At 37.8% G+C, this 25,195-nt stretch overlaps 1 protein-coding gene across 4 annotated transcripts in view; it reads left to right on the top strand.

Annotated features, from left to right (window-relative positions):
• Nucleotides 1-25,195, top strand: part of MICU1 (mitochondrial calcium uptake 1) — a 216,188-nt gene that overhangs the window by 173,390 nt on the left and 17,603 nt on the right. For all 4 annotated transcript variants that reach the window (XM_027531092.1, XM_027531090.1, XM_027531093.1 and 1 more), the window contains 2 exons: nucleotides 45-182; nucleotides 15,745-15,853. In XM_027531092.1, coding sequence (XP_027386893.1) covers nucleotides 45-182; nucleotides 15,745-15,853 — 247 coding nt within the window. The remainder of the gene's footprint in view (nucleotides 1-44; nucleotides 183-15,744; nucleotides 15,854-25,195) is intronic.

The raw sequence follows: 25,195 nt of genomic DNA, 5'->3' as shown, positions 1-25,195 counted from the left end.
CTTTCCATTTGACCTCGTGAACATTCTTTCTGTTCACTTTCCAGTTTGAACGCCATGACCCTGTGGATGGGAGAATCACTGAGAGGCAGTTTGGTGGCATGCTGCTGGCTTACAGTGGAGTGCAGTCCAAGAAGTTGACTGCCATGCAGAAGCAGCTCAAGAAGCACTTCAAAGAGGGAAAGGTAGGTATTTTTGCTTAGAGGAACCCATGAGAGCATATTGTTACTGCAAAGGTACTAACATAATGAGAGTGAACTAGTAACTAATTATGACTAATTTATTTCTGGTACTTGAAAAAAAAAATAAGCAGTTTGTGAAGGAGAAGGGATAGCCTCGAATGACCCTAGGTTTTTTTGTTCAGATCACAATGTGACCATGAACTGAAATAGTGAATTGAAAGAGAGAGACTGGTTCCCCAGGGGAGATATAGAGTTCCCTTGTAGATATCTTCAGTTTAAGGTGCCTGGGGACTACCCAAGTAGAGATGGTTAGCCAGCAGTTGAATATTCAAATCTATTTTAGAGGACTGAGCTGGGTTTGGGAATCATCAACACACTATTAGAATTAAAATCATGAAGATTGATGAAGTTACCCAAAGAGAATATTATACAGAAAAGAACCATGAGCCAAGGGCAAGATCAAGTGGAACACTAACATTTAAGCAGTTCCACAATGAAATCTTGAGGAAATGGTTAGAGGAGTACCTAGAGAAAGTATTGAAATCAAAGCCAGGGAAGAAGAGGGTTCAAAAACTAAGGGATCTGCAGTGTCCCATGGGAAAGAGAGGGTCCAGTAAAATAAAATGGTAAATACCTGGTGGTTTTGGTGAAATGGTGACGTTCGGGAGAGTTGTTTTATTACAGTGGTCCAATTGGAAGGCATATTAAACAGAAAGTGAGAAAGTTGAAAAAAGGAAGGAAGAAGAAAGAGGGAGGGTCCAGAAAGAAGGAAATAGCATATGTTTAAAACTCTGAGGCAGTAGTATATTAACTCTGCTTGGGCTTCTATAGCAAAATACTATAGACGGGGTGGCTTCAAAAACAGAAATTTGTTTTCTCACTGTTCTGGAGGTTAGAAGTCTGTTATCAGTGTGAAGGCAAACTGGGTTTCTAATGAAAGCTTTCTTCCTGTCCTTTAGACAGCCACTTTCTTGCTCTGTCTTCACATTACCTTTCCTTAGTGTTTATACAGAGAGAGAACATGCTCTCTAATGTGTCTTCTTATAAGGACACTAATCCTATCTGACTGGGGCCCCAGCATTGTGACCTCATTTAACCTTTATTATTTTTTTAGAGGCCCGATCTCCTAATACAGCCACAGTGGGGGTTAAGGCTTCAGTGTATTAAGTTTCAGGGGTGAGATGACACAAACATTCACTCCATAACAAGCAGGAAAGATGAATCTGGCATGTGTAAGGAGCTAAACCGGGATTATTGTGGTTGTCAAATACTAACAAAGAGGAGAATGGCCTGAGATGAGGTCTGAGAGGAAGATGTGGGCAAGAACCTGCAAGACCTTGTAGGCATGGAATGAGTTGGGGTTTTATTCACAGTGCAATGAGAAGCTATTATTAAAGAGTTGTGAGCAGGAAAATAGCGTGGTTGTGTGTATGTTTAAAGAGACAACTCTGGATGCTTTATGAAGAATAATTTGGAAAGGAGCAAGCATAGAAGCAAAAGACTGAGACTAAGATTATTAGAGATTTCAGGAGGAGATGAATGGGTCTTTTTTGAGCAGCATGAGATTGGAGACCATGGATTTGTGATGACACTAGTCAACACTGCTCTGTGAGAGCCTTCAGAGCTGTACCTGGTACAGGAAGAAGCAGATGGTAGAACTGAGTCAGTGTCTGGGGTTTTCTAGGCAGTGGATGAACAAACTGAACCAAAAACTAGTAAAGAGGCCAGATCTTTTAAAGATCATGTACACACTCACAGAGACACACATACACAAACACACACAGCAGTGCAAGGGCTAGACCCCAGATCTCATCCTCAGCCCAATACCCTTCCCACATGACAACAATTACCACTTAGCCATGCCTGGAAAATTGACCTAACATTAAACATGTTCCATGAGGGATTGCGAAGGTAGTGTGATATAGTAGACATGGAGCTAGAAGACTTGAGTTCAAGTCCTGCCTGAGAAGTTTCTGTGGACGTTGGATAGATCACTTAACTGGCCTCGTAAACTGAGACCCTTGTCCTTTATGCAGGCTCTAAACTTTAAAGACTCAGTAAGAAATAGAATTGCCTGGGCTTATTTCCATCAATCTTTGTTCAGGAAATCTTGCTTGAATAGCATCACCCCCAAGTTGGTGGAAAGCAGTTCTTATCAGCTAGAGTTTTTCCTCCATACCTTGGGTGTTGAAAAGCTGCAAGGACCTCTGAACAGACTGTGGACTGCAACTGAGAGCAGGCTGGATTCCGAGAGAGAGTGTCAGCTTCTCTGAGCAGTCCAGCCAGTCTGAAGGTGTTCTCTTGGCTATGAAGGAAGACTCCTTAACAGAAAGTGACAGAGGACAATGCTTCTCTCCTAAAGAGAACTCCTATATTACCTAGTACACAGCTCATATCTATTGGAAGTTGTAATTTCAGAAAGTTGATCACAAATATCTAGGTGAATTTTGTAGAGAACGCACGTTTCTGTTGACCAGACCCTTTTTTAATGTTTTGGCTGCACCACACAGCATGCACTCCCACCAGGGATTGACCTGCAACGCCCCACCCCCATCCCTGCATTGGAAGCATGGAGTCCTAACCGCTGAACTGCCAGAGATCCCTGACCAAACTTATTTTTAAAGTTTTGGTCCTGGCATTGATTTGACCTTAAAATAATTTTCTGTCACTCCCCAAGTCTCTCAGTGGTAAAGAATCAGCCTGCCAGTACAGGAGACACAGGTTTTGTCCTTGGGTCAGAAAGATCCCCTGAAGAAGGAAATGGCAACCCACTTTAGTATTCTTGCCTGAAAAATCCCATGGACCAGAGGATCCTTGTGGGTTACAGTCCATGGGGTTGCAAATGAGTCGGACACCACTTGGCAACTAAACAACATTATCTACCATGATAGGTCAATTCATGTTTTGATATGAATTTATATTTAAAAGCAATAAATTGGGTGTTGGAGACATCTCCCTTGAAGAAATAAAGTATTCTAGCTTTGGCAGGAGTTAATTTAGGACCCAAAGACCTTGCAAAAAAGCCCTGAAGTAAAAAGACAAATTTTGTCAGGTGATAAAAATCTGGGGTGCTAAATTATTTCTGGCCCAGAATTTCTAGCCTGCTTTAGAAAGGAGATGGAGATTGATTGTACTCTCATGTTGGTAAAATAATTTGTGAACATAGCAATTAACTAAAATGAGAGTTAATGAAGGGCCTTTCCTCCTAAGGTTACCAGTCCATCTCTCTGGGACCATTTCCCATTATAGAGGAATGACTATCTGATTTCTAATTGCTTCCTTTATTCCACTCTGGATTTGTTAACATGAAAATGTAAGTTTTCATTTGGCACATGTTAATCACTTTCTGTGTGGGGTTCTGTACAAAATTTCAAACCAGAACTAAAAGACTGAAGGTCCTAGTGGTGATATTAAATAAATATTGGCATATTAGTGACCATGCAGTGCTTCACAGCCATTTTTATTTTTTGTGTTTCTAACAGCTTTGCTAGATCTCATTTTGCCTTTGAGAATATAGAGACACAGAAGAAGAGAAATTAATGATCTGCCCACAATCTGGACTAAAATCTGAGGCTTCCTATTACAGATCTTGTCCCTTCTCTAACAAAATTCTGTTTTTCCTGACCATATTCTTCCTCTAACGCAGTTCTCTGGACCTGGTTTTCCAGTAGGCTCACTTGGGGAACTTTTCAGAAATGTGGTTGTTGAGACCCTCTTCAAATCAACTAAATCAGAAGCTCAGTGGGTGGGTCCAGGCATCAGCAGTGCTTAAAAGTCTCCCCAGGTGATTCTAAAGTGCAGTAAAGCTTGCCACAGCCACTGGGCTGGAAAAGTCTGCTTCATCAGTGTCTCTAGTTCTGTCCCTGAGTAATAGCTGGAAGAACTGGGGAGCCTGCCATGCCCGGAAAAATGACTCTGTTCATGCTGAATAACCACCATGTTTCTTATTTAACAAAGGCAGTTTTTTCTTTTCTTTCTTTCTTTTTTTGTTTTATGGAAAACATGTTTTGTTTCAGCTTTGCTTTCAAGATTAGTCCCTAACCTCTATCAGATTTTCCCCATTCCCCTCACTGTCTTTTTTTTCTGTGAATTTTTCTTCTAGGTCAAATGTGACTCAACTTAAAATGTTTTAAAACTTTCCATCCTTCAAATTACCTTCTTCTCCTCATTAAATAAAAGAGTTTCCTGAGACTTCATAGGTGTAATTCACAGTGTTGCTTCTCTATGGTTAAGAGTGCAGACGCCCACAAGCTTTAATAATTTAGTAAATACACTCAAGAATGAATTGAAAGTTACAGTTCAGTGGCAGACATTGCTATATTCAAAACCAGGTACTTTAGGATAAAAGATAAAGCCATCACCTATCCTCAAGAAATATGTAGTCTGTAATAGTCTAATAAAACATATATCTATGCAAAGGATGATCTAATTTCATATCAATATTTATTGAGCACCCATGTGCCAGGCACTCTTCTAAATATTGGGAATACAAGAATGAGCAAAACCAGCTGTCTGTTCTCATAGTGGAGGAAGACATAATAAATAATTATAATACAACCCACTCAACTTTGAGCCTCTGAAAAGCACCATCTTACTCATCTTTGCCATCCTTTGTATGATGTCTCACAGGCAGTTGTTTATCAGATGCATTGATGAATGTATAGTATGTACCCTCATAAAGATATAATAAAACTATTAGGTTATTTACTTTTCTTGTTTTCTGTGGATAATATTCATGTGGTCTCTTCTGTTCATATATTCTCTCAGATGCTTGACAGTTGAACCCACATTGTGGTCTTCATAAGATGTCAGATTCTAGAAACATTGATCCCAGAACCTTTGAGAAACTCTAACCCCAATTACTGGGTGTCCACCAAAACTATGTAGTATAGCACCCAAGATGTGGCCATTAAACTTAAAAGGTTAGAATTCTACTTCATTGATTTGCTTTGTGTTACTGATTACCTTTGAAACCTGTACCTCCCTCAAAAGAGTACTAAGCTGTGAGTTACTATTCAGAGATTTAATTTTATTTTTCCACCTATTTTATTTTCAATTCTCCCCACCCTCAATACAATTAGTGTCATATACCTCAGCCTTTTCCTTATTTCCTATCCCTCAAGACCCTATACAAACCAGAGAAGAGAATATATCTCAGAGCATAACTGAGTAAATTCATTACTACTAGTTTTGTAGTAATGAGCCTGACAGCTTACTCGGGACCTTGACCTATCGTTTCAGTTCAGTTTAGTCACTCGGTCGTGTCCAACTCTTTGCGACCCCATGGACTGCAGCACGGCAGGCCTCCCTGTCCATCACCAACTCCTGGAGTCCACCCAAACTCAAGTCTATTGAGTCGGTGATGCCATCCAACCATTTCATTCCCTGTCATCCCGTTCTCCGCCTGCCCTCAGTCTTTCCTAGCATCAGGGTCTTTTCAAATAAGTCAGCTCTTCGCATCAGGTGGCCAAAGTATTGGAGTTTCAGCTTCAGCATCAGTCCTTCCAATGAACACTCAGGACTGATCTCCTTTAGAATGGACTGGTTGGATCTCCTTGCAGTCCAAGGAACTCTCAAGAGCCTCTCCAACACCATAGTTCAAAAGCAATACTTCGGCGCTCAGCTTTCTTCATAGTCCAACTCTCACGTCCATACATGACTACTGGAAAAACCTTAGCCTTGACTAGGCAGACCTTTTTTAACAAAGTAATGGCTCTGCTTTTTAATATGCCATCTAGGTTGGTCATAACTTTCTTTCCAAAAAGTAAGCATCTTTTAATTTCATGGCTGCAGTCACCATCTGCAGTGACTTTGGAGCCCAAAAAAATAAAGTCAGCTACTGTTTCCATTGTTTCCCCATCTGTTTGCCATGAAGTGATGGTACCAGATGCCATGATCTTAGTTTTCTGCATGTTGAGCTTTAAGCCAACTTTTTCACTCTCCTCTTTTGCTTTCATCAAGAGGCTCTTTTTAGTTCTTCTTCACTTTCTGCCATAAGGGTGGTGTCATCTGCATATCTGAAGTTATTGATATTTCTCCCAGCAATTTTGATTCCAGCTTGTGCTTCATCCAGCCCAGCATTTCTCATGATGTACTATGCATATAAGTTAAATAAGCAGGGTGACAATATACAGCATTGATGTACTCCTTTTCCTATTTGGAACCAGTCTGTTGTTCCATGTCCAGTCCTAACTGTTGCTTCCTGACCTGCATACAGATTTCTCAAGAGACAGGTCAGGTGGTCTGGTATTCCCATCTCTTTCAGAATTTTCCACAGTTTATTGTGATCCACACAGTCAAAGGCTTTGGCATAGTTGATAAAGCAGAAATAGATGTTTTTCTGAAACTCTCTTGCTTTTTCAGTGATCCACTGGATGTTGACAATTTGATCTCTGGTTCCTCTGCCTTTTCTAAAACCAGCTTGAACATGTGGAAGTTCACGGTTCACATATTGCTGAAGCCTGGCTTGGAGAATTTTGAGCATTACTTTACTAGCGTGTGAGATAAGTGCAATTGTGCAGTAGTTTGAGCATTCTTTGGCATTGCCTTTTTTGGGGATTGGAATGAAAACTGACCTTTTCCAGTCCTGTGGCCACTGCTGAGTTTTGCAAATTTGATGGCATCTTGAGTGCAGCACTTTCACAGCATCATCTTCCAGGATTTGAAATAGCTCTACTGGAATTCCATCACCTCCACTAGCTTTGTTTGTAGTGATGCTTTCTAAGGCCCACTTGACTTCACATTCCAGGATGTCTGGCTCTAGGTGAGTGATCACACCATTGTGATTATCTGTGTTGTGAAGATCTTTTTTGTACAGTTCTTCTGTGTATTATTGCCACCTATTCTTAATGTCTTCTGCTTCTGTTAGGTCCATACCATTTCTGTTCTTTATTGAGCCCATCTTTGCATGAAATGTTCCCTTGGTATTTCTGATTTTCTTGAAGAGATCTCTAGTCTTTCCCATTCTATTGTTTTCCGCTATTTCTTCACACTGACCACTGAGGAAGGCTTTCTTGTCTCTTCTTGCTATTCTTTGGAACTCTGCATTCAAATGGGTATATCCTTGCTTTTCTCCTTTGCTTTTCGCTTCTCTTCCTTTCACAGCTATTTGTAAGGCCTCCTCAGACAGCCATTTTTCTTTTTTGCATTTCTTTTCCATGGGGTTGGTCTTGCTCCCTGTCTCCTGTACAATGTCACGAACCTCCGTCCATAGTTCATCAGGCACTCTATCAGATCTACTTCCTTAATCTATTTCTCACTTCCACTGTATAATCATAAGGGATTTGATTTAGGTCATACCAGAATGGTCTAATGGTTCACTGAGTACTTTTTATGTACAAGACATTTATTTGTCATCTCCCTAATTATCACGTCCTGCTCGGTGGGTAGGATCCCTGTTTTTGAGATGAAAAATGCTTTTTCCAAACCTTCATTATTTGTCTGAGAACACACAGTGTCTTACGAGGTGGCACTAGGATTCAAAGCCAGGCTATCTCATTCCAGGGTCCATAATCATCCTACTGATGAATCTGTTTATTGTCACTGTTCTCTATGATTTGAATAAGCAGAAGAGTTTGGAGTAAACAAAAAAAACAGTGTTACTAGACTGTAGCCTATCTCTTAGTGAGATAGCTAGAAAGGTGAGTTATGGGACCAGATTGTAGAAGACCTTGTATACTACACTAAGAAGTTTAGGGGTTTCCAGTTGACACTGAGTGTCACTGATATTTTGTCAACAGTAGGAATGAACATATAAAGAAAAGTGATGTTTTAGGACATTTAGATTCTTAAAGAAATGTAACTAATAGAAATGGTGTAACTTCCCCCTACTGCCAGGCACCAACCAGTTGAAGAAACCTCTGGGCTTCGCAATGGGACGATGCTTTGTTGAGCAAGACAAGCATAGTAACACCTCTGAAAGGGTACCCACTTGTTGGCAGTGACCACGTGGAGGGTGGGAGACTAGATGACAAGGGTAGAGGAAGAATTACTTTGCACTGTACGAAATATATTATCTAGTATAAAAATAATGTAAATGTTTTTTAAAACTAACCAGAAAAATTGAGCAAATAATAGATTGGTAAGAAGCATAGCATATAAGAAAGAAGCATATAAGAAGGAGACTGTTCCTTTTTTTTAATGGGCCATAGAGGGAACTCAGGCAGTTGGGTTGATTATTGGCAGATGGATTTACTATGACCAGTTAAAAGAGAACACAAGAGAATCATCATTACAGTGTGTTTATACCACCCATGGCCTCTCAACATGAGATACTAAATTTACAGCTGACTCCAGAGGAAGCCAAATTTTCCTTCCTTCTCTTCTCATTCTACTATAACTGCCTTTTTATTTTTTAACAGTTTTATTGAGGTGTAATTTATATATCATAAAGTATGTATAAATTAACTGAACAATTCACCCATGAATGATTTTTTGTAAAGAGACACCCATCAATGATTTTTAGCAAATTTAGTAAATTTGCAGTCATTACTGCAATATCTAGTTTTAGAAGATTTCCATCACCCCAAAAAAGAGCCCTCATGCTAGTTTATAGTCAATACCCATTTCCGCCTAAGTCCCACACAACCATAAATCTTCCTTTTGTCTCTATAGACTTTCCTTTTCTGGAAATTTCATATAAATGCATTCATATAATAATGTAGTCTTGTGTCTGGCTTCTTTTACTTATATTTTTAGGTTTATCCATGCATACAATAGACTACTATTTACTATCTATATAGTGGAATTATTGTTCAGTAACTCAGTCATGTCCAACTCTTTGCGACCCTATGAGCTGCAGCACGCCAGGCTTCCCTGTCCTTCACCATCTCCCCAAACTCATCTTCATTGAGTTGGTGATGCCATCCAACCATCTGTTCCTCCATTATTCCCTTCTCCTGCTTTCAGTCTTCCCCAGCATCAGGGTCTTTTCCATTGAGTCAGGTCTTTGCATCAGGTGGCCAAAGTATTGGAGCTTCAGCTTCAGTATCAGTCCGTCCAGTAAATATTCAGGATTTAGGACTGACTGGTTTGATCTCTTTGCAATCCAAGGGACTCTCAAGAGTCTTCTCCAACATCATATAGTTCAAAAGCATCAATTCTTTGGCACTCAGCCTTCTTTATGGTCCAACTCTCACATTTGTACATGACTACTGGAAATGCCACAGCTTTGACTAGACGGACGTTTGTTGGCAAAGTAATGTCTCTACTTTACTATACAATGGAAGACTATTTACTATCCATGCAATGGAATACTATTTACTCTTCAGAAACACTGTTTACTATTCAGTATAAACTACATACTAATGCTTTATAACTTTTTATTTCTGAATAGTAAATAATATTCCACTGTATAGATATTTATATCTTGTTTCTGCCATCACCAGGGCTTCCCTGGTGGCTCAGAGGATAAAGCGACTGCCTGCAATGCAGGAGACCCAGGTTCGATCCTTGGGTTGGGAAGATCCCCTGGAGAAGGAAATGGCAATCCACTCCAGTATTCTTGCCTGGAGAATCCCATGGACAGAGGAGCCTGGTGGGCTATAGTCCACGGGGTCGCAAAGAGTCGAACATGACTGAGCGACCTCACTCGCTCACTCTGCCGTCACCAGTTGATGAACATTTGAATTGTTTCCAAATTGAGGCTGGTATAAACATTTACATACAAATCTCGGATGTGCATCTATGTCTTTACGTCTCTTAAGGAGATTCCTAGGAGTGGCTAGCTGGGTCATATAGTAAAATTTTGTGAAACGTCCTTTTTAAGAAATTTGCCATACTGTTCCAAAGTGGGTGTACCACGTTGCATTCCACAGCAATGCATGAATTCATTTTCTCCATATCCTCACTAAAAGTTGTTATTATCTGTCTTTTTGATTAGTCATCCTAATAGATATATAGTGATATCTCATTGTGATTTTAGTTTGCATTTCTCTAATGAATGATGATCTGAAGCATTGTTTCATGTACTCTTTAGCCATTCATATATCTTATTTGGAAGATGTCTGTTCAAGTCTTTCTTTAATTGGGTTATTATTATCTCATTATTGAGTTGTAAGAGTTCTTTATATAATTCTGGATACAAATTCTTTATCAGATATATGATTTTTAAATATTTTCCCCAGTCTGTGATTTGTCTGTTTTCTCAGTATTTTGAAGCACAAAATTTTTAACCTTGATAAAATCTATCAAATTTTTTTCTGTTGATGGATTGTGTTTTTGGTGTCATATCTTAAGAACTCTGCCTTGCCCAAGGTCAAAAGATTTTCTGTTTTTTTCCTGAACATTTTATCAGTTGCTTTTAATTTTGAAAGACCATTCTGTCTGCTTGTTTAACAACTTCTCTAATGTTAAATTCATTTTAAAACAACATAAAGAAATACTTCTGTTTAGAGTCGAAGTACTATTAATTTTATTTATTTTTTTAGTCCAGTCATGCAAGTTCTTTCAGTTGGTTTGTTGAAAATCTGGTCACAGAATAAAATAACTCCTGCTTCTTGTACTTCCCCATAGTATATTTTTTTTAAATCCATTTGATGCCAAGCCTAAGAGAAGGGTATTTCCTTTTGACTACTATGTCTGCAGTTCAAGTCACCCAAAAAGATTGTGCTTAAGCTATAGCCTTCTAAGTCCAGTAACTCAACTTTCAAAAAGCCTGTCTTTGCACTTTCTATCCACATACTTCATGTTGCACTCTTATTCTAGCTTTATGCTAATAAATCTCTGGACTTTTTACTGAGGTAGTTACCAAGAAATAATAATTTTGTGAATAGCATCACCTTTTCTTTAAGGAGGCCTATCAAAATTTTAAGCTCTTTAAGACCCAAGACTCATGTCCAAAGCAATTTTATTTTCCTCACTGTTCCTAGTAGAGTGCTAAGTGGTTAGTAAGTGCTCAATAAAAATTTTTATTATATTTATGTAGTAAAAGGCAAAATGTTGCATATTTTTATTTAATAATGGCTTAATATGATTTATATTCCACTGTTTTTCTGTCATCAAATGAATAATCACTCAATTTAGATTTTTCCGTTCTCTAATAATTCTCAGTGTAAGCGCTGTCGTCTTTAATGTTTCACAGTAAATTAACTAACACACATTAGAGGTTGCCCTTTCAGTTTTAGGAATTTATGTTAACCTTTTAGCCTTAAAAATCCTTTCATAAACTCAGACACCAATGCTCCCTACCCTGTGGAAATCCATATGTAAAATTTAAAAAGGAGAAAAGCTTTAGCATATCTTTTTTTAAATTTACCATTAAAAATAAAGAACAAAATTTACCATTTTAACCACTTTTAAGTGGTTTAATAGTACTAAGTACATTCATACTGCTGTGCAACCAAAACCATCATTCATCTCCAGAACTTTCTCATCTTCCCAAACTGAAACTCCATACCATTAAACAATAATTCCTCATTATCCCCCTCCCCGTTCCTGGAAACCACCATTCTACATCCTGTCTCTAGGAATTTAACTACTCTAGGTAATTCATATAAGTGGAATCATACAGTATTTGTCCTTTGTATTTTTTGTAATTTGTGTTATTTCCCTTGACATAGTGTGTTCAGAGTTGTCCTTGTAGCATGTATCAGAACTTCTTTCCTTGTAAAGGCTGAATACTCTTCCATTAATGTCTTTTGATGGAAAGAGAAGATGGTATTAGTGTATCCATTCGTAAGCAGATGATATAAAACCTGTGCTTCTGATCCAGTGGAATTCTCCTCGTATTATGTTATAGCCTAGTGCTTACATTAGTTAGCATATTGTAGCATTTTTACAAGGAATGAACTCTGAGTGCTCTAAGTCAAGACCATGAGAATGACTTCAAGTTGAGAGGAATTATTTAATATAGGCCTTCCAGTTCACCACCAAAAGTTATGGAACTTGGTACATACTAGATGCTCCATAAATGTTTGAATGAATTTTTAAATATGGATGGACCACTGTTCATAATTTCCAAAAACTAGAAATAGCCCAAATGGAATAGTCACACAATGGAATAGTTACAGCAATAAAAGTGAATGAACTACAGACATAACACTAAAGCATTAAAAAATGTTAAAGACAGAAGCCAGAGACTTCCTGGCAGTCCATTGCTTGCCTCCGTGCTTCTAGTGCAGGGGATGCAGGTTCAATCCCTGCTCAGGGAACTAGGCTCCTACATGCCATGTGGTGTGGCCAAATATATATGTATGTGTGTATGTATATATATATATATTTTTTTTTTTAAGACAGAAACCATATAAAATAGAATACATACTGCATGGTTCCATTTATAAAATTCAAAAGTAGATATACTTAAACTCCTTAAACATATGTTAAAGGATGCATAAATAGATAGAAAAGCTGTTTTTTATGAAAGGCAAGGAAATGAATCTCCTAAAATTCAGAATGGTTTTTATCACGGAGAACAAGCTCATAACTGTAAAGGGCTATTGTTGGGGAAGGGGAGGGAGGCTCCTGGGATGCTGACAGTAATCTGCTTCTTGACCTGAATTGAGTTTTTATGGGTGTAAAACTTCATTTTACAGAGTTTGCTCATTTGTACGTTTATGTTTTACATACCTTTCTATTTGATCCTCATATTCCACAATTTTAAAATATTTAAATTCTGTGATTCTAAGGGGAAAAGCCAAGGGAATATTTCTTGCAAAGATGGGCACAATAAAGGACAGAAACAGTATGGACCTAACAGAAGCGAAAGATATTAAGAAGAGGTGGCAAGAATACACAGAAGAACTATACAAAAAAGATCTTCATGACCCAGATAACCATGATGGTGTGATCACTCACATAGAACCAGACATCCTGGAGTGCAAAGTCAAGTGGGCCTTAGAAGCATCACTACGAACAAAGCTAGTGGAGGTGATGGAATCCCAGCTGAGCTATTTCATATCCTAAAAGATGATGCTTTAAAGTGCTGCACTCAGTATGCCAGCAAATTTGGAAAACAGCAGTGGCCACAGGACTGGAAAAGGTCAGTTTTCATTCCAATCCCAAAGAAAGGCAGTGCCAAAGAATGTTCAAACTACTGCACAATTACACTCATCTCACATGCTAGCAAAATAATGCTCAAAATTCTCCATGCTAGGCTTCAACAATATATGAACCAAGAACTTAAGATGTTCAAGCTGGTTTTAGAAAAGGCAGAGGAACCAGAGATCAAATTGCCAACATTTGTTGGATCATAGAAAAAGCAAGAGAGTTCCAGAAAAACATCTGCTTCATTGACTACGCTAAAGCCTTTGACTGTGTGGATCACAACAAACTGGAAAATTCTTAAAAAAAAAAAAAAGAAATACCAGACCACCTTACCTGCCTCCTGAGAAATCTGTATGCAGGTCAAGAAGCAACAGTTAGAACCAGACATGGAACAATGGACTGGTTCCATATTGGGAAAGGAGTACATCAAATTTGTATATTGTCACCTTGTGGCATCATGCAAAATGCCAGGCTGGATGAAGCACAAACTGGAATCAAGATTGCCAGCAGAAATATCAATAACCTCAGATATGCAGATGACACCACTCTAATGGCAGAAAACGAAAAGGAACTAAAGAGCCTCTTGATGAAAGTGAAGAGAGTGAAAAAACTGACTTAAAACTTAGCATTCAAAAAACTAAGATCATGGCATCTGGTCCCATCACTTCATGGCAAATAGATGGGAAAGCAATGGAAACAGTGAGACTTTATTTTCTTGGGCCCCAAAAGAGGTGACTGCAGCCATGAAATAAAAGACTTGCTCCTTGGAAGAAAAGCTATGACCTAGACAGCAGAGACATTACTTTGCCAACAAACGTCCGTCTAGTCAAAGCTGTGGTTTTTCTAGTAGTCGTGTATGGATGTCAGAGTTGGACCATAAAAGAAAGCCGAGTGCCAATGAATTGATGCTTTTGAACTGTGGTGTTGGAGAAGACTCTTGAGAGTCTGTTGGACTGCAAGGAGAGCCAACCAGTCGATCCTAAAGGAAACCAGTCCTGAATATTCATTGGAGTGACTGATGCTGAAGCTGAAGCTCCAATACTTTGGGCGCCTGATGTGAAAAACTGACTTCTTAGAAAAGACCCTGATGCTGGGAAATATTGAAGGCAGGAGGAGAAGGGGATGACAGATGATGAGATGGTTGAATGGCATCACCAGCTCATTGGACTCGAGTTTGAGCAAGCTCTGGGAGTTGGTGATGGACAGGGAAGCCTGGCGTGCTGTTGTCCATGTTGTCACAAGGAGTTGGACACTACTGAGCAACTGAACTGAACTGAGGGGGAAAAACTAAGATTATATGACATAATCATAGAGTATTTTAGCTCTTAGTTAGATTGATAAAGATATCATTGGCCAGTTTCCTGGTCCTACAGTACCAGGAAAGTACTATAGTCTATATTAAGTTTTCCTTTTTACTGAGTTACAGATATAAATTCCTAGGCTCTGTAGTTTGCATGCATGCTTAGTCATGTCCAACTCTGTGCAATTCCATGGACTGTACCCCACCTGGCTCCTCTGCCCAAGGTATTTTCCAGGCAAGAATACTAGGGCGGGTTGCCTTTTCCTACTCCAGGAGATCTTCCCAACCCAGGGATAGAACGCATGTCTCCTGCGTCTTCTGACAAGTGGATTCTTTACCATTGTGCCACCTGGGAAGCCCAGGCTCTATAGTTCAGGGAAATGGAAATCGGAAGAGGAGCGGTACTTGGTAGAAGCCTGTCAACATGTGCAGTCCATTAAGGACCTTATGCTTCATTAAAATGCACTAACCTCAGTGTCTTCCCAGTGTTACTCACTTCTTTGAAATTGTATTCATTTCCGTCCCAGCATGATGTGTGAGAAATGGAAAGCAGGCAGATAGGACAGATCTTCCTCCCTCTAATCTGTCTTTATCCAACTACTCTCTTGAGCCATCATAAAAGGTAGAATTAAAGATCAGCAAATCTTTGACTAGCTTTTGAAAAGAATTTCCTCGTTCACAGAAATTTCATCAAATTAAATTTACATGGCCAACTGCTTCATTGCTTCGTTAGTAGCTTTTAAATTGGTATAATGAACAACTTTCCCAGTTGCTTGGGTTCTGCTAAATTCTGAAACTATTCCCATGTATATCACTGACTTTGGTGATTCTTTAATTAGCTTAAGCCTCAAAAAAGCTTGACTGGCCTATTGAGTAGGTTATTAAAATGAAAGTCCTAATGGATCTTACTTGTTAAGATGTATAACAAATCAAGTGGCTACAGCTCATTTAGGGAGTGTCACAACAGATACTGTGGCTAATTGGAGGATATAGTTAAAAATATTTTGATTAAAGATATCCAGCCATCACTGTAAACAGCTTCATGTCAGATTTTACATATAAGGGGAAAGCAGTTAGCTAGCATGCCTTTCTTAGAGTAAAATGGAAAAGTTTTGTTCCCCTGTTGTTTGTAAATTTGACATTCCTTGAGTAATTTGTTGAGTCTCTGTTCCAGACATAGCATAAATTTCTGATTTATAGGCATGAGTAACTGCCTAGTCTTCTGCATTTTATGCTGCTTTTTGCACAGGCTCCTGCCTTACCTTATTGTTTTTCTTCTTTCAGGGGCTGACATTTCAGGAAGTGGAGAACTTCTTTACCTTCCTAAAGAATATTAATGATGTAGACACTGCATTGAGCTTTTACCATATGGCTGGGGCATCTCTTGATAAAGGTAATGAAACCCAAAAGTGTTTTTCTGAAGCTATAAACAGTGAATCTGTAATCCATTAGGTGACTGCTGCTGCTACTGCTAAGTCGCTTCAGTCGTGTCCAACTCTGTGCGACCCCATAAACGGCATAGACCCCATAGACAGCATAGACCCCATAGACAAAAAAGAAACCAAACTATTCCTTCCCAATAAAGAATGAATTAAAATGAACAGCAACTTTAGCTTCACATTATATATGTCATGACTCTGGCTCTGATAAGAGAACTTCCAAATTCCATGCATTGGTCCTCAGCTTAGATGTATTTCTAAGACTAATCATTTAAAGATGGGCATCTGCCTTGACTATAACCCTTCCTTAACAGAAATGTGTGAATTTTTCTTGACATTGTTTTAATTTGCTTTGTTTTGTTGGCATTGCATGGGCCTTGCATTTCACCCTGAGAGGCCAAGTTCAGCAAATATATTTTCTTGAGCTAAACACTATAGTCAAGGCAGGTGCCCATCTTTAAATGATTAGTCTTAGCTGACCTAAGACACATCTAAGCTGAGGACCAATGCATGGAATTTGGAAGTTCTCTTACCAGAGCCAGAGTCATGACATATATAATGTGAAGCTAAAGTTGCTGTTCATTTTAATTCATTCTTTGTTGGGAAGGAATAGTTTGGTTTCTTTTTCATGTTAGTTTTTGTGTTTTTCTTTAAAGATAAAATCATGAGTCTGAGAATAGCACCTCCACTGGCTTACTTCATACAAATTCAGTTCCAGTTTGTACAGGCAATGGGAGAGAGCCGAGCAATTGCAAGCAGTTTTCCCCAATATATGAAAAACTTCAAACATACACAACAGTTTAATTATTGAGAGAACATCCATATGTCCAGCTCAATTAACGTTTTGCTATATTTCTCTGATAACTGTGCATATATTCATCCTTCTGCTTATCAGTCCCTCATTTTTTCTGATGCAGAGTCCGTTAGAGACTTAAGTGTACGTCACTCCAGCTTTTTGGCTTCCAGCCCTTGAATGTGAAGTGTCGTTGGCATGTCTGGCAGTAGTCTCATTCACTCCTCAATAAACAACGTTGAAATACGAAAAAAAAAAAAAAGTACTTCAGCATGAATGTTAACTGAAGTTCAGTAGTTGTTTACAGCTCCCTTGTGCCCTTTTGCAGTTAATTTCTGCCCCTGGTTATCAAGAGGCAGCCTTAATTCTGCATATTTTTCCACCATAGATTAATTTTGTTTGTTCTAGAACTTCATACAAATGGAATTAGACCATGAACACTCAGTTTCCCTCAGCCTGTTTTTGAGATCCCGCATGTGGTTACGCACACAGTAGTTGGTTTCGTTCCTTTTTTATGAATAGTAATCTATTGTATGACTATTCCAAAATTTGCCTATCCTTTCTTCTGTTGGGCACCTTAGCTGTTACCAGTTATTGGTTATCTTGAATCAAGCCACTATGAACATTCTTGTGTTAATCTTTTTGAGGGTACGTATTTTCATTTTTCTTGGATAAATACCTAGGAGTATATTTCTGAGTCCAGAGAAAGGTGAGTATTTCTTTTATTAAAAAAAAAAACAACTTGCAGACACTTTTTCACAATGTATCTTTTATTTTTGTGATTCTGGAATGTACATTAAAGTGTCTCATTGTATTTTTAATTTGTACTTCCCTGATGACTTTTGCTATTGAGCAGCTTTTTGTGTTCTCATCATTCAGATACCTGCTTTGGTGAAGTGTCTGTTCAGATCTTTTGCCCATTTTTATAAGTTGCTTGTCTTATTGAATTTGGAAGTTCTTGTTATGTTCTAATACGAATCCTATATCATATATATATGTTTTGTGAATAGTTTCCTAGTCTTGGCTTGCCTGTTCACTTTTCCATGAGGTCTTCTGAGTAGTGGAAATTCTTCTTTTTAATAAAGTTTAATTTATCAAATTTTTTTGGTTATTACTTTCTCATCATAATAAACCTTTGTGCTCAATTGTTCATTTGTGTCCAACTCTTTGCAGCCCCAGACTCCTCTGCCCATGAAATTTTCCAGGCAAGAATCCTGGAGTAGGGTGCCATTTCCTAGTCCAGGGGATCTTCCCAACCCAGGGATCAGACCTGTGTCCCTGATGTCTCCTGCATAGGCAGGCATTCTTTACCACCACCGCCACCTGGGAAGTCCGCCAGACTGATAAGATATTCTCCTGTATTTAATTTCTAAATATGGTGTGAAATAAAAGTCAGGATTTCTTTTTTCCACATGGATATTCAGTTGTACCAGCACTATTTGTTGAAAAAAACCCTCCATTAGTTTGTTTTGGCACCTTTATCAAAAATCAGATGACCTTTTAAGTAGAGATCTATACATCTATATACCAATGGGCTTCCCTGATAACTCAGTTGGTAAAGAATCCGCCTGCAATGCAGAAGACGCTGGTTCAATTCCTGGGTTGGGAAGATCTGCTGGAGCAGGGATAGGCTACCCACTTCAGTATTCTTGAACTTCCCTTGTGGCTTAGCTGCTAAAGAATCCACCTGCAATGCAAGAGACCTGGGTTTGATCCCTGGGTTGGGAAGATACCCTGGAGAAGGGAAAGGCTACTCACTCCAGTATTCTGGCCTGGAGAATTCCATGGACTGTGTAGAGTATGGGGTCACAAAGAGTCGGACACGACTAAGCGACTTTCACTTTCACTTTATACCCATATTCACTGTCTTGGTTACCTTATAGCAGCCTTATAGAAATTCTTGAAGTGTCATGTATTATAAATTCTCCCAACTGGATTCTTCTTTTTCAAAATTGCTTTAGATGTTTTAGGTCCTTTTATTTCCGTATAAGTTTTAACATCAGTTTGTCACTTTCTCCATAAAAAAGAGGTAGGACTGTGATTAAAATAACATCGAATATATACATTAATTTGGGGTGAATTGACGTCCTAGTGAAATATGAGTCTTCTAGTTCCTGAGCATGTTATAACTCTCCATCTTTATAGGTCTTATTTTATTTCTGTCATCAGTGGCTTGTGGTTTTAAATATACAGGTCTTACACATAATTTTTAAAATTTTATGCATATTTTATTGTCTTAATGCTATTAAAATTGAATTTTTATTTCATTTCCAGTTATTTACTATTATAAAATATAATTTATTTTTGTTTATGAATATTGTATTCTGTAGTCTTGCTAAATTTGTTCATTCTTCTAGGTAATCTGTGAATTCCTTAGGTTTTTCTGTGTAAGTAGTAATGTCATCTGCAAACAGAGATAGTTTCACTTCTTTTTTATATTTATTCCTTTATTTTCCTTGCCTTACTGCACTTGCTTTAACCACCACACAGTGTTGAATGCAGGTGATGAGTGTGGGTATTGTCGACTTCTTCCTAATTTTAGGGGGGGAAAATTCAATATTTTACAATTAAGATGGATATTAGATTGTTCATAGGTGCCCATTACTGGATTAAGGAAATTCCTTTTTCTTCCTAATTAAAAAAAAAGATTTTGTCATCAGTGACTGTTGAATTTTGTCAAAAACTTTCTGTATATAGAGAGAGGAATGGTTATATGGCTTCTCTCCTTTATTTTCTTAATATGGTAGTTACATTGATTATCCCTTATTGTCCTGAGATAAACCCAACTTGATGATTATGTATTAGGCTTTTTATATATTGCTAAGTTTATTTCTAACATTTTGTTAAATATTGAGGAATGTTGATCTGCAATTATCTTTTTTGTAATACCTTTTCAAATTTTGTAATAGACTTAACTGTCCTCATAAAATAAGTCGGGGAGTTTTTTCTCTTATTTTCAGTAAGAATTTGTAAAGATATATATATATATATATACACACACACACACACATGTATATACTGTTCTTTCATTTTGAATTTTTTGATAAGATTCACCAACGAAACTGTCTGGGCCTGCAGTTTTCTTTGTGGGGAAGTTTTGCTAATTTTTTAAATAAATACATAGGCATGCAGAGTTTATTTTATCTCGTGTGATAAATAAGTTGTCTTTTTTTTAGAAATTTGCCCATTTTGTATGTTATTTATTTACCTAAAGCTGTTCATAATATTTTATCATTATCCTTTTGATATCTATAAAATCTGTAAAATCTGAAATTTAGCCTTTATTCCTAACATTGGTGAATTATATCTTCTCTTTCTCCTTTTTGTTTTTTATTTAATCTACCTAGAAGGTTAGCAATTTTAATTTTGTCAAAGGATCAATTTTTTACTTTATTAATTTTGTTTTTTCTTTTGTATTATTTCTTCTCATATCTTTATTATTTCCTTCCTTCTATTTATTTTTCAGTATGCATCCTCTGCTTTTCTTTTTTTAGTTTCTTAGCATGGAACTTTACCTATCTTTTCTAAGATAATCTTTGGAGGCTATAAATTTCATTCTAAACATTGCTTTATATCCTATAAATTTTGATATGTTGTATTTTCATCATCATTCTGTTTGAAATATTTTATGATTTTCTGCATGATTTCTGTGGTGGATTACATATTATTTAAAGATAGGTTGTTTTTCATTTCCAAATATTTTATTTTTCTAGATATACTCTTGTTTTTTATTTCTAATTTAATTCTTTTGTGGTCAGAATACACACTGTATAAAATTTCAGTTCATTAAAATGGACTGAGAACTTGTTTTATGACCCAGAATTTGGTCAGGTTTTTTTTTTTTTGATGAATGTTTCATATACATTGGAAAAATGTGCCTTCTTTTGAATGTAATGTTACAAAAATGTCAGGTCAAAGTGGGTTGATAGTGTTCAGATCTTATATGTCCTAACTGATTTTTTTGTCTAGTTGCTTTTAGTGAGACTGAACTGTTAAAATCTCCAAATATGACATGTGAATTTTTCTGTTTTTCCCTTTAAATGGTGTCAGTCTTTACTTCATGAATTTTGAGCTCTGGTATTAAGTACATAAATATTTAATGATTACGATTATTGTGTTTTCCTGATGAATTAGCCATTTTATAATTATGAAATATTCCCCCTTTATGTTTAGTAATATACCTTTTCTTAAAGTCTGTTTTGTCTGTCATTAATTTAATTACTCTAGCTCTTTGGGTGGGCTTCCCTGGTAGTTCAGCTGGTAAAGAATCTGCCTGCAATGCTGGGGACCCCAGTTCAATTTCTGGGTCGGGAAGATCCCCTGGAGAAGGGATAGGCTACCCACTGCAGTGTTCTTGGGCTTCCCTGGTAGCTCAGATGATAAAGAATCTGCCTGCAATGCAGGAGACCTGGGTTCAATCCCTGGGTTGAGAAAATTTCCTGGAGGAGGGCATGGCAACCGTCTCTAGTATTCTTGCCTGGAGAATCCCCATGGACAGAGGAGCCTGGTAGGCTCCAGTCCATGGGATGGCAAAGAGTCGGACACGACTGAGTGACTAAGCACAGCACAGCACAGCACAGATCTTTGGGTAGTTATTCTTTGCATGGTTTGTCCTCCTCTTTTCTTTTTGTGTTAAACCTGTCTATGTATTTAAGGTTCATCTCTTCTAGACAGAGTTGGGTCTAGTGGCCTTTTCAGTTCAGTTCAGTTCAGTCGCTCAGTCGTGTCCGACTCTTTGCAACCCCATGAATCGCAGCATGCCAGGCCTCCCTGTCCATCACCAACTCCTGGAGTTCACTCAGACTCACGTCCATCGAGTCAGTGATGCCATCCAGCCATCTCATCCTCTGTCGTCCCCTTCTCCTCCTGCCCCCAATCCCTCCCAGCATCAGAGTCCTTTCCAATGAGTCAACTCTTCGCATGAAGTGGCCAAAGTACTGAAGTTTCAGCTTCAGCATCATTCCTTCCAAAGAAATCCCAGGGCTGATCTCCTTCAGAATGGACTGGTTGGATCTCCTTGCAGTCCAAGGGACTCTCAAGAGTCTTCTCCAACACCACAGTTCAAAAGCATCAATTCTTCGGCGCTCAGCTTTCTTCACAGTCCAACTCTCACATCCATACATGACCACTGGAAAAACCATAGCCCTGACTAGACGGACCTTTGTTGGCAAAGTAATGTCTCTGCTTTTGAATATGCTGTCTAGGTTGGTCATAACTTTTCTTCCAAGGAGTAACGTCTTTTAATTTCATGGCTGCAATCACCATCTGCACTGATTTTAGAGCCCAAAAAAATAAAGTCTGACACTGTTTCCACTGTTCCCCATCTATTTCCCATGAAGTGATGGGACCAGATGCCATGATCTTCGTTTTCTGAATGTTGAGCTTTAAGCCAACTTTTTCACTCTCCGCTTTGACTTTCATCAAGAGGCTTTTTAGTTCCTCTTCACTTTCTGCCATAAGGGTGGTGTCATCTGCATATCTGAGGTGATTGATATTTCTCCCGGAAATCTTGATTCCAGCTTATGCTTCTTCCAGCCCAGCGTTTCTCGCTCTACCATTTTGCAGTTTATATTTTAGTGATTTCTCTAGAAATTGTAATTTTTCATGGTTTACTTAAAGTTAATATTGAACCACTTCAAGTTAATTGTAAGGACCTTGTTTTCATGTAGTTCCATGTACTGTCACCCCATCTTTTATGCTATTGTTGCCATATTATATTTCCTCCATATATGTTATAATCACTGTCATATAATGTTAGGATTTTGGTTTTCAACAATTATACTTTTAGTAAATTAACAAAAAATTTTTGTACTTAGCCACATTTACTCATGCTTACCAATTTGAGTGTTTTTCATTTGTTCCTGAATATCTAAATATTTCTCTGTTATCACTATCAGTTTGAAAAACTTCCTTTATCATTCTTTATGGAACATATCTGCTGGCAGTGATTCTCTTAGTTTTTGGTTTATCTGACAATGTTTTTATTCCACCATTGAGTACTGCAATTTGTGATTTTTAAATTTCTCCAAAGCATTGACTCGGGTTTTAATAACACAGTATTGCTTATTCAATACTTTTTGGTGGGTTTCTTAAGATTTTCTAACATAAGATCACACAACCTGCAAATAGAAATCATTTTACTTCTTCCTTTCCAACAGGGATGCCTTTTATTTCATTTTCTTGATCCACATAACATTTTAAGAGAACATTCGTCTCCTTGCTTATTTACTTATATAATTTTATTTGTTTAAAATAATCCCTCTTCTGACCTTTGTGAAAACCTTTGGAAAAACTTAATGAAATCATGGAGGTTATGCGTGTATTTGTATAATACCACGGGGTCATTTCTATAGAATAGCTTTGGTTATATTGCTTTGTTTCACAGAACAGATCTGACAGCATCTATAAGTCCAACATAAAAGATTTGAAGTCATCACTTATTATTAAATAAAATAAATAAGTTCATCTTTATATTTGCATACCTTTTTTTGAAAAGTCTAACTAAAGATCATAGATTTGCTCTCAGGAACAATTATATAGGATGAATCACTATCTGTGTTAAAATTATAGGATGCACAAAATAGAATGATTCAGGATAATGATAGCAAACAAAAGTGTAACCTGGTGGTTAAAAAAAAGGATAGTATTTCTTTCAAATAACTGCAAACCATCTCCTGCAATGGTTAGTCTCTCCGTAGAGTTCACACCTCATTATCCTTGCTAATAGAGGCAGCAGTACAAATTATGTAGTCATATCTGATATCCAAAAATATGTTTGGCTTTGAGATAGATGATGTTTGGCATTTATTTTGACTTCTTATTTTGTTTCATCTGTATAACTTTGGATTCCCTGAGTGTAAAAGATAGATATCTAGGGGAAACTGGCCTAGATTCATGCTAGGTAAGAGGGAAAAGCCACGTATACTCATTTCCTAGGGCTGCCATAACAAATTGCCACAAACACAGTGATCTGAAACAACAGAAATCTATTTCACAGCTCTGCAGGCCACAAATTTGAAATGAAGGTGTTGGCAGGGCCATACTCCCTCTGAAGGCTCTAGGGAATAGTCCTCCCTTGCCTCTTCCAGCCTCTGGTGGCTTAGGCACTCCTTGGCTTGTGGCTGCATAACTCCGGTCATGCTTCTCTCTTCACATGGCCTCCCTACCCCCTTCTCCCTGTGTGTCTGTCTTCTATTTATCTCTTCTAAGAACACTTGTCATTGGACTTAGGACCCACCTGGATCATCTCAGGATTCTTAATTACATCTGCAAAGACCCTTCTTCCAAACAAAGTCACATTCATAAGTTCCAGGGCGTAAGATGTAGACATATCTCTTGGGCCAACATTCAACTCACTATAGCAACCAAGAACTAAATATCACTCATATGTAGTCCACAAAGTAAAGCAAAACCAGAAACAAAAAAATGAATTTAATTTACTATGGGAATATTTGTATCGTCTATTTAAAACTGAATTTTTTGTAATTTATTTGGCTGTGCAGGGTCTTAGTTGTGGCATGTAGAATCTAGTTCCCCAACCAGGGATCAAACCCAGGGTCTCAGCATTGAGAGCTCAGAGTCTTAGCCACTGGACCACCAGGCGAGTCCCTAAAACTGAATTTTTTAAAAGAAACCTAATTATGGTCTTTCTTTCCCTGGCTAACTTCTGTTTCTTCAAAGAGCCCTTCCTGACTACTCGGTTAAATTATATAAAACTAAATACATTATCTATAGCTTTTGTAATTTTTAACCTAAAATCTTCTGACTTCACTCTTGTAATCAATTCCTGTCCATAAATTATAGACACGGCTTGAATTTTCACAAATACAGGTAATCAGTAGAGTAGAGATTATTATCTGTGATGTTTTGTACATCGATAGTAGACTTTCAATAAACACTTAACTGAAGTAAACAAACAAAAGTAAGCATTATCTTTGATTCCATACTCATTCATCTGCATATTTATTTTTTCAATGAATCTACATCTCTACTTCCAGAAATCCCAAATCTGACTTTGTTTCTCCATCTAGCCCACTCTACTTCTAGTCTCTCTACCTTGGCTTACAGGGCTCCCTGTGGCATGGCGCTTATATACTCTTGAGTATAACAAATATCACTTTCTTACCAGTTCACTCCACTCTGCATGCTCTTCTTTTATTTTCTAGATATATGAAGTTCATTCCACCTGAAACCCCTTGTTCTGGCTGTTCCTTCACCTCAAGTGCTCTTTCCCGGGACCTCAGTGTGTTGGGCTCCTTGTAACTAAGGTGTCATAAATCACTTCCTAGGTAGCTCCATCAGCCTGTATCATAGCATTTATGACTACCTTGTATTTTCTTGTATATTTATGTGTGTGTTTATTATCTGTCCCTATTTGCTAGAATGTTTATCTGTCTTGTTCCTGGATATATTTCCTGTGCCTAGGACAATAGCTAAGATACAGTAGACATTCTGTAAATAGTTGATCAATTAATAGGTGAATGAGTGAATATCTTGATAGATG

This window comes from Bos indicus x Bos taurus, chromosome 28 (assembly GCF_003369695.1).
Source record: "Bos indicus x Bos taurus breed Angus x Brahman F1 hybrid chromosome 28, Bos_hybrid_MaternalHap_v2.0, whole genome shotgun sequence".
Taxonomy (NCBI): domain Eukaryota; kingdom Metazoa; phylum Chordata; class Mammalia; order Artiodactyla; family Bovidae; genus Bos; species Bos indicus x Bos taurus.
The sequence above is the reverse complement of the archived record's forward strand: the minus strand, read 5'-3'. Positions and strand labels throughout refer to the sequence as shown.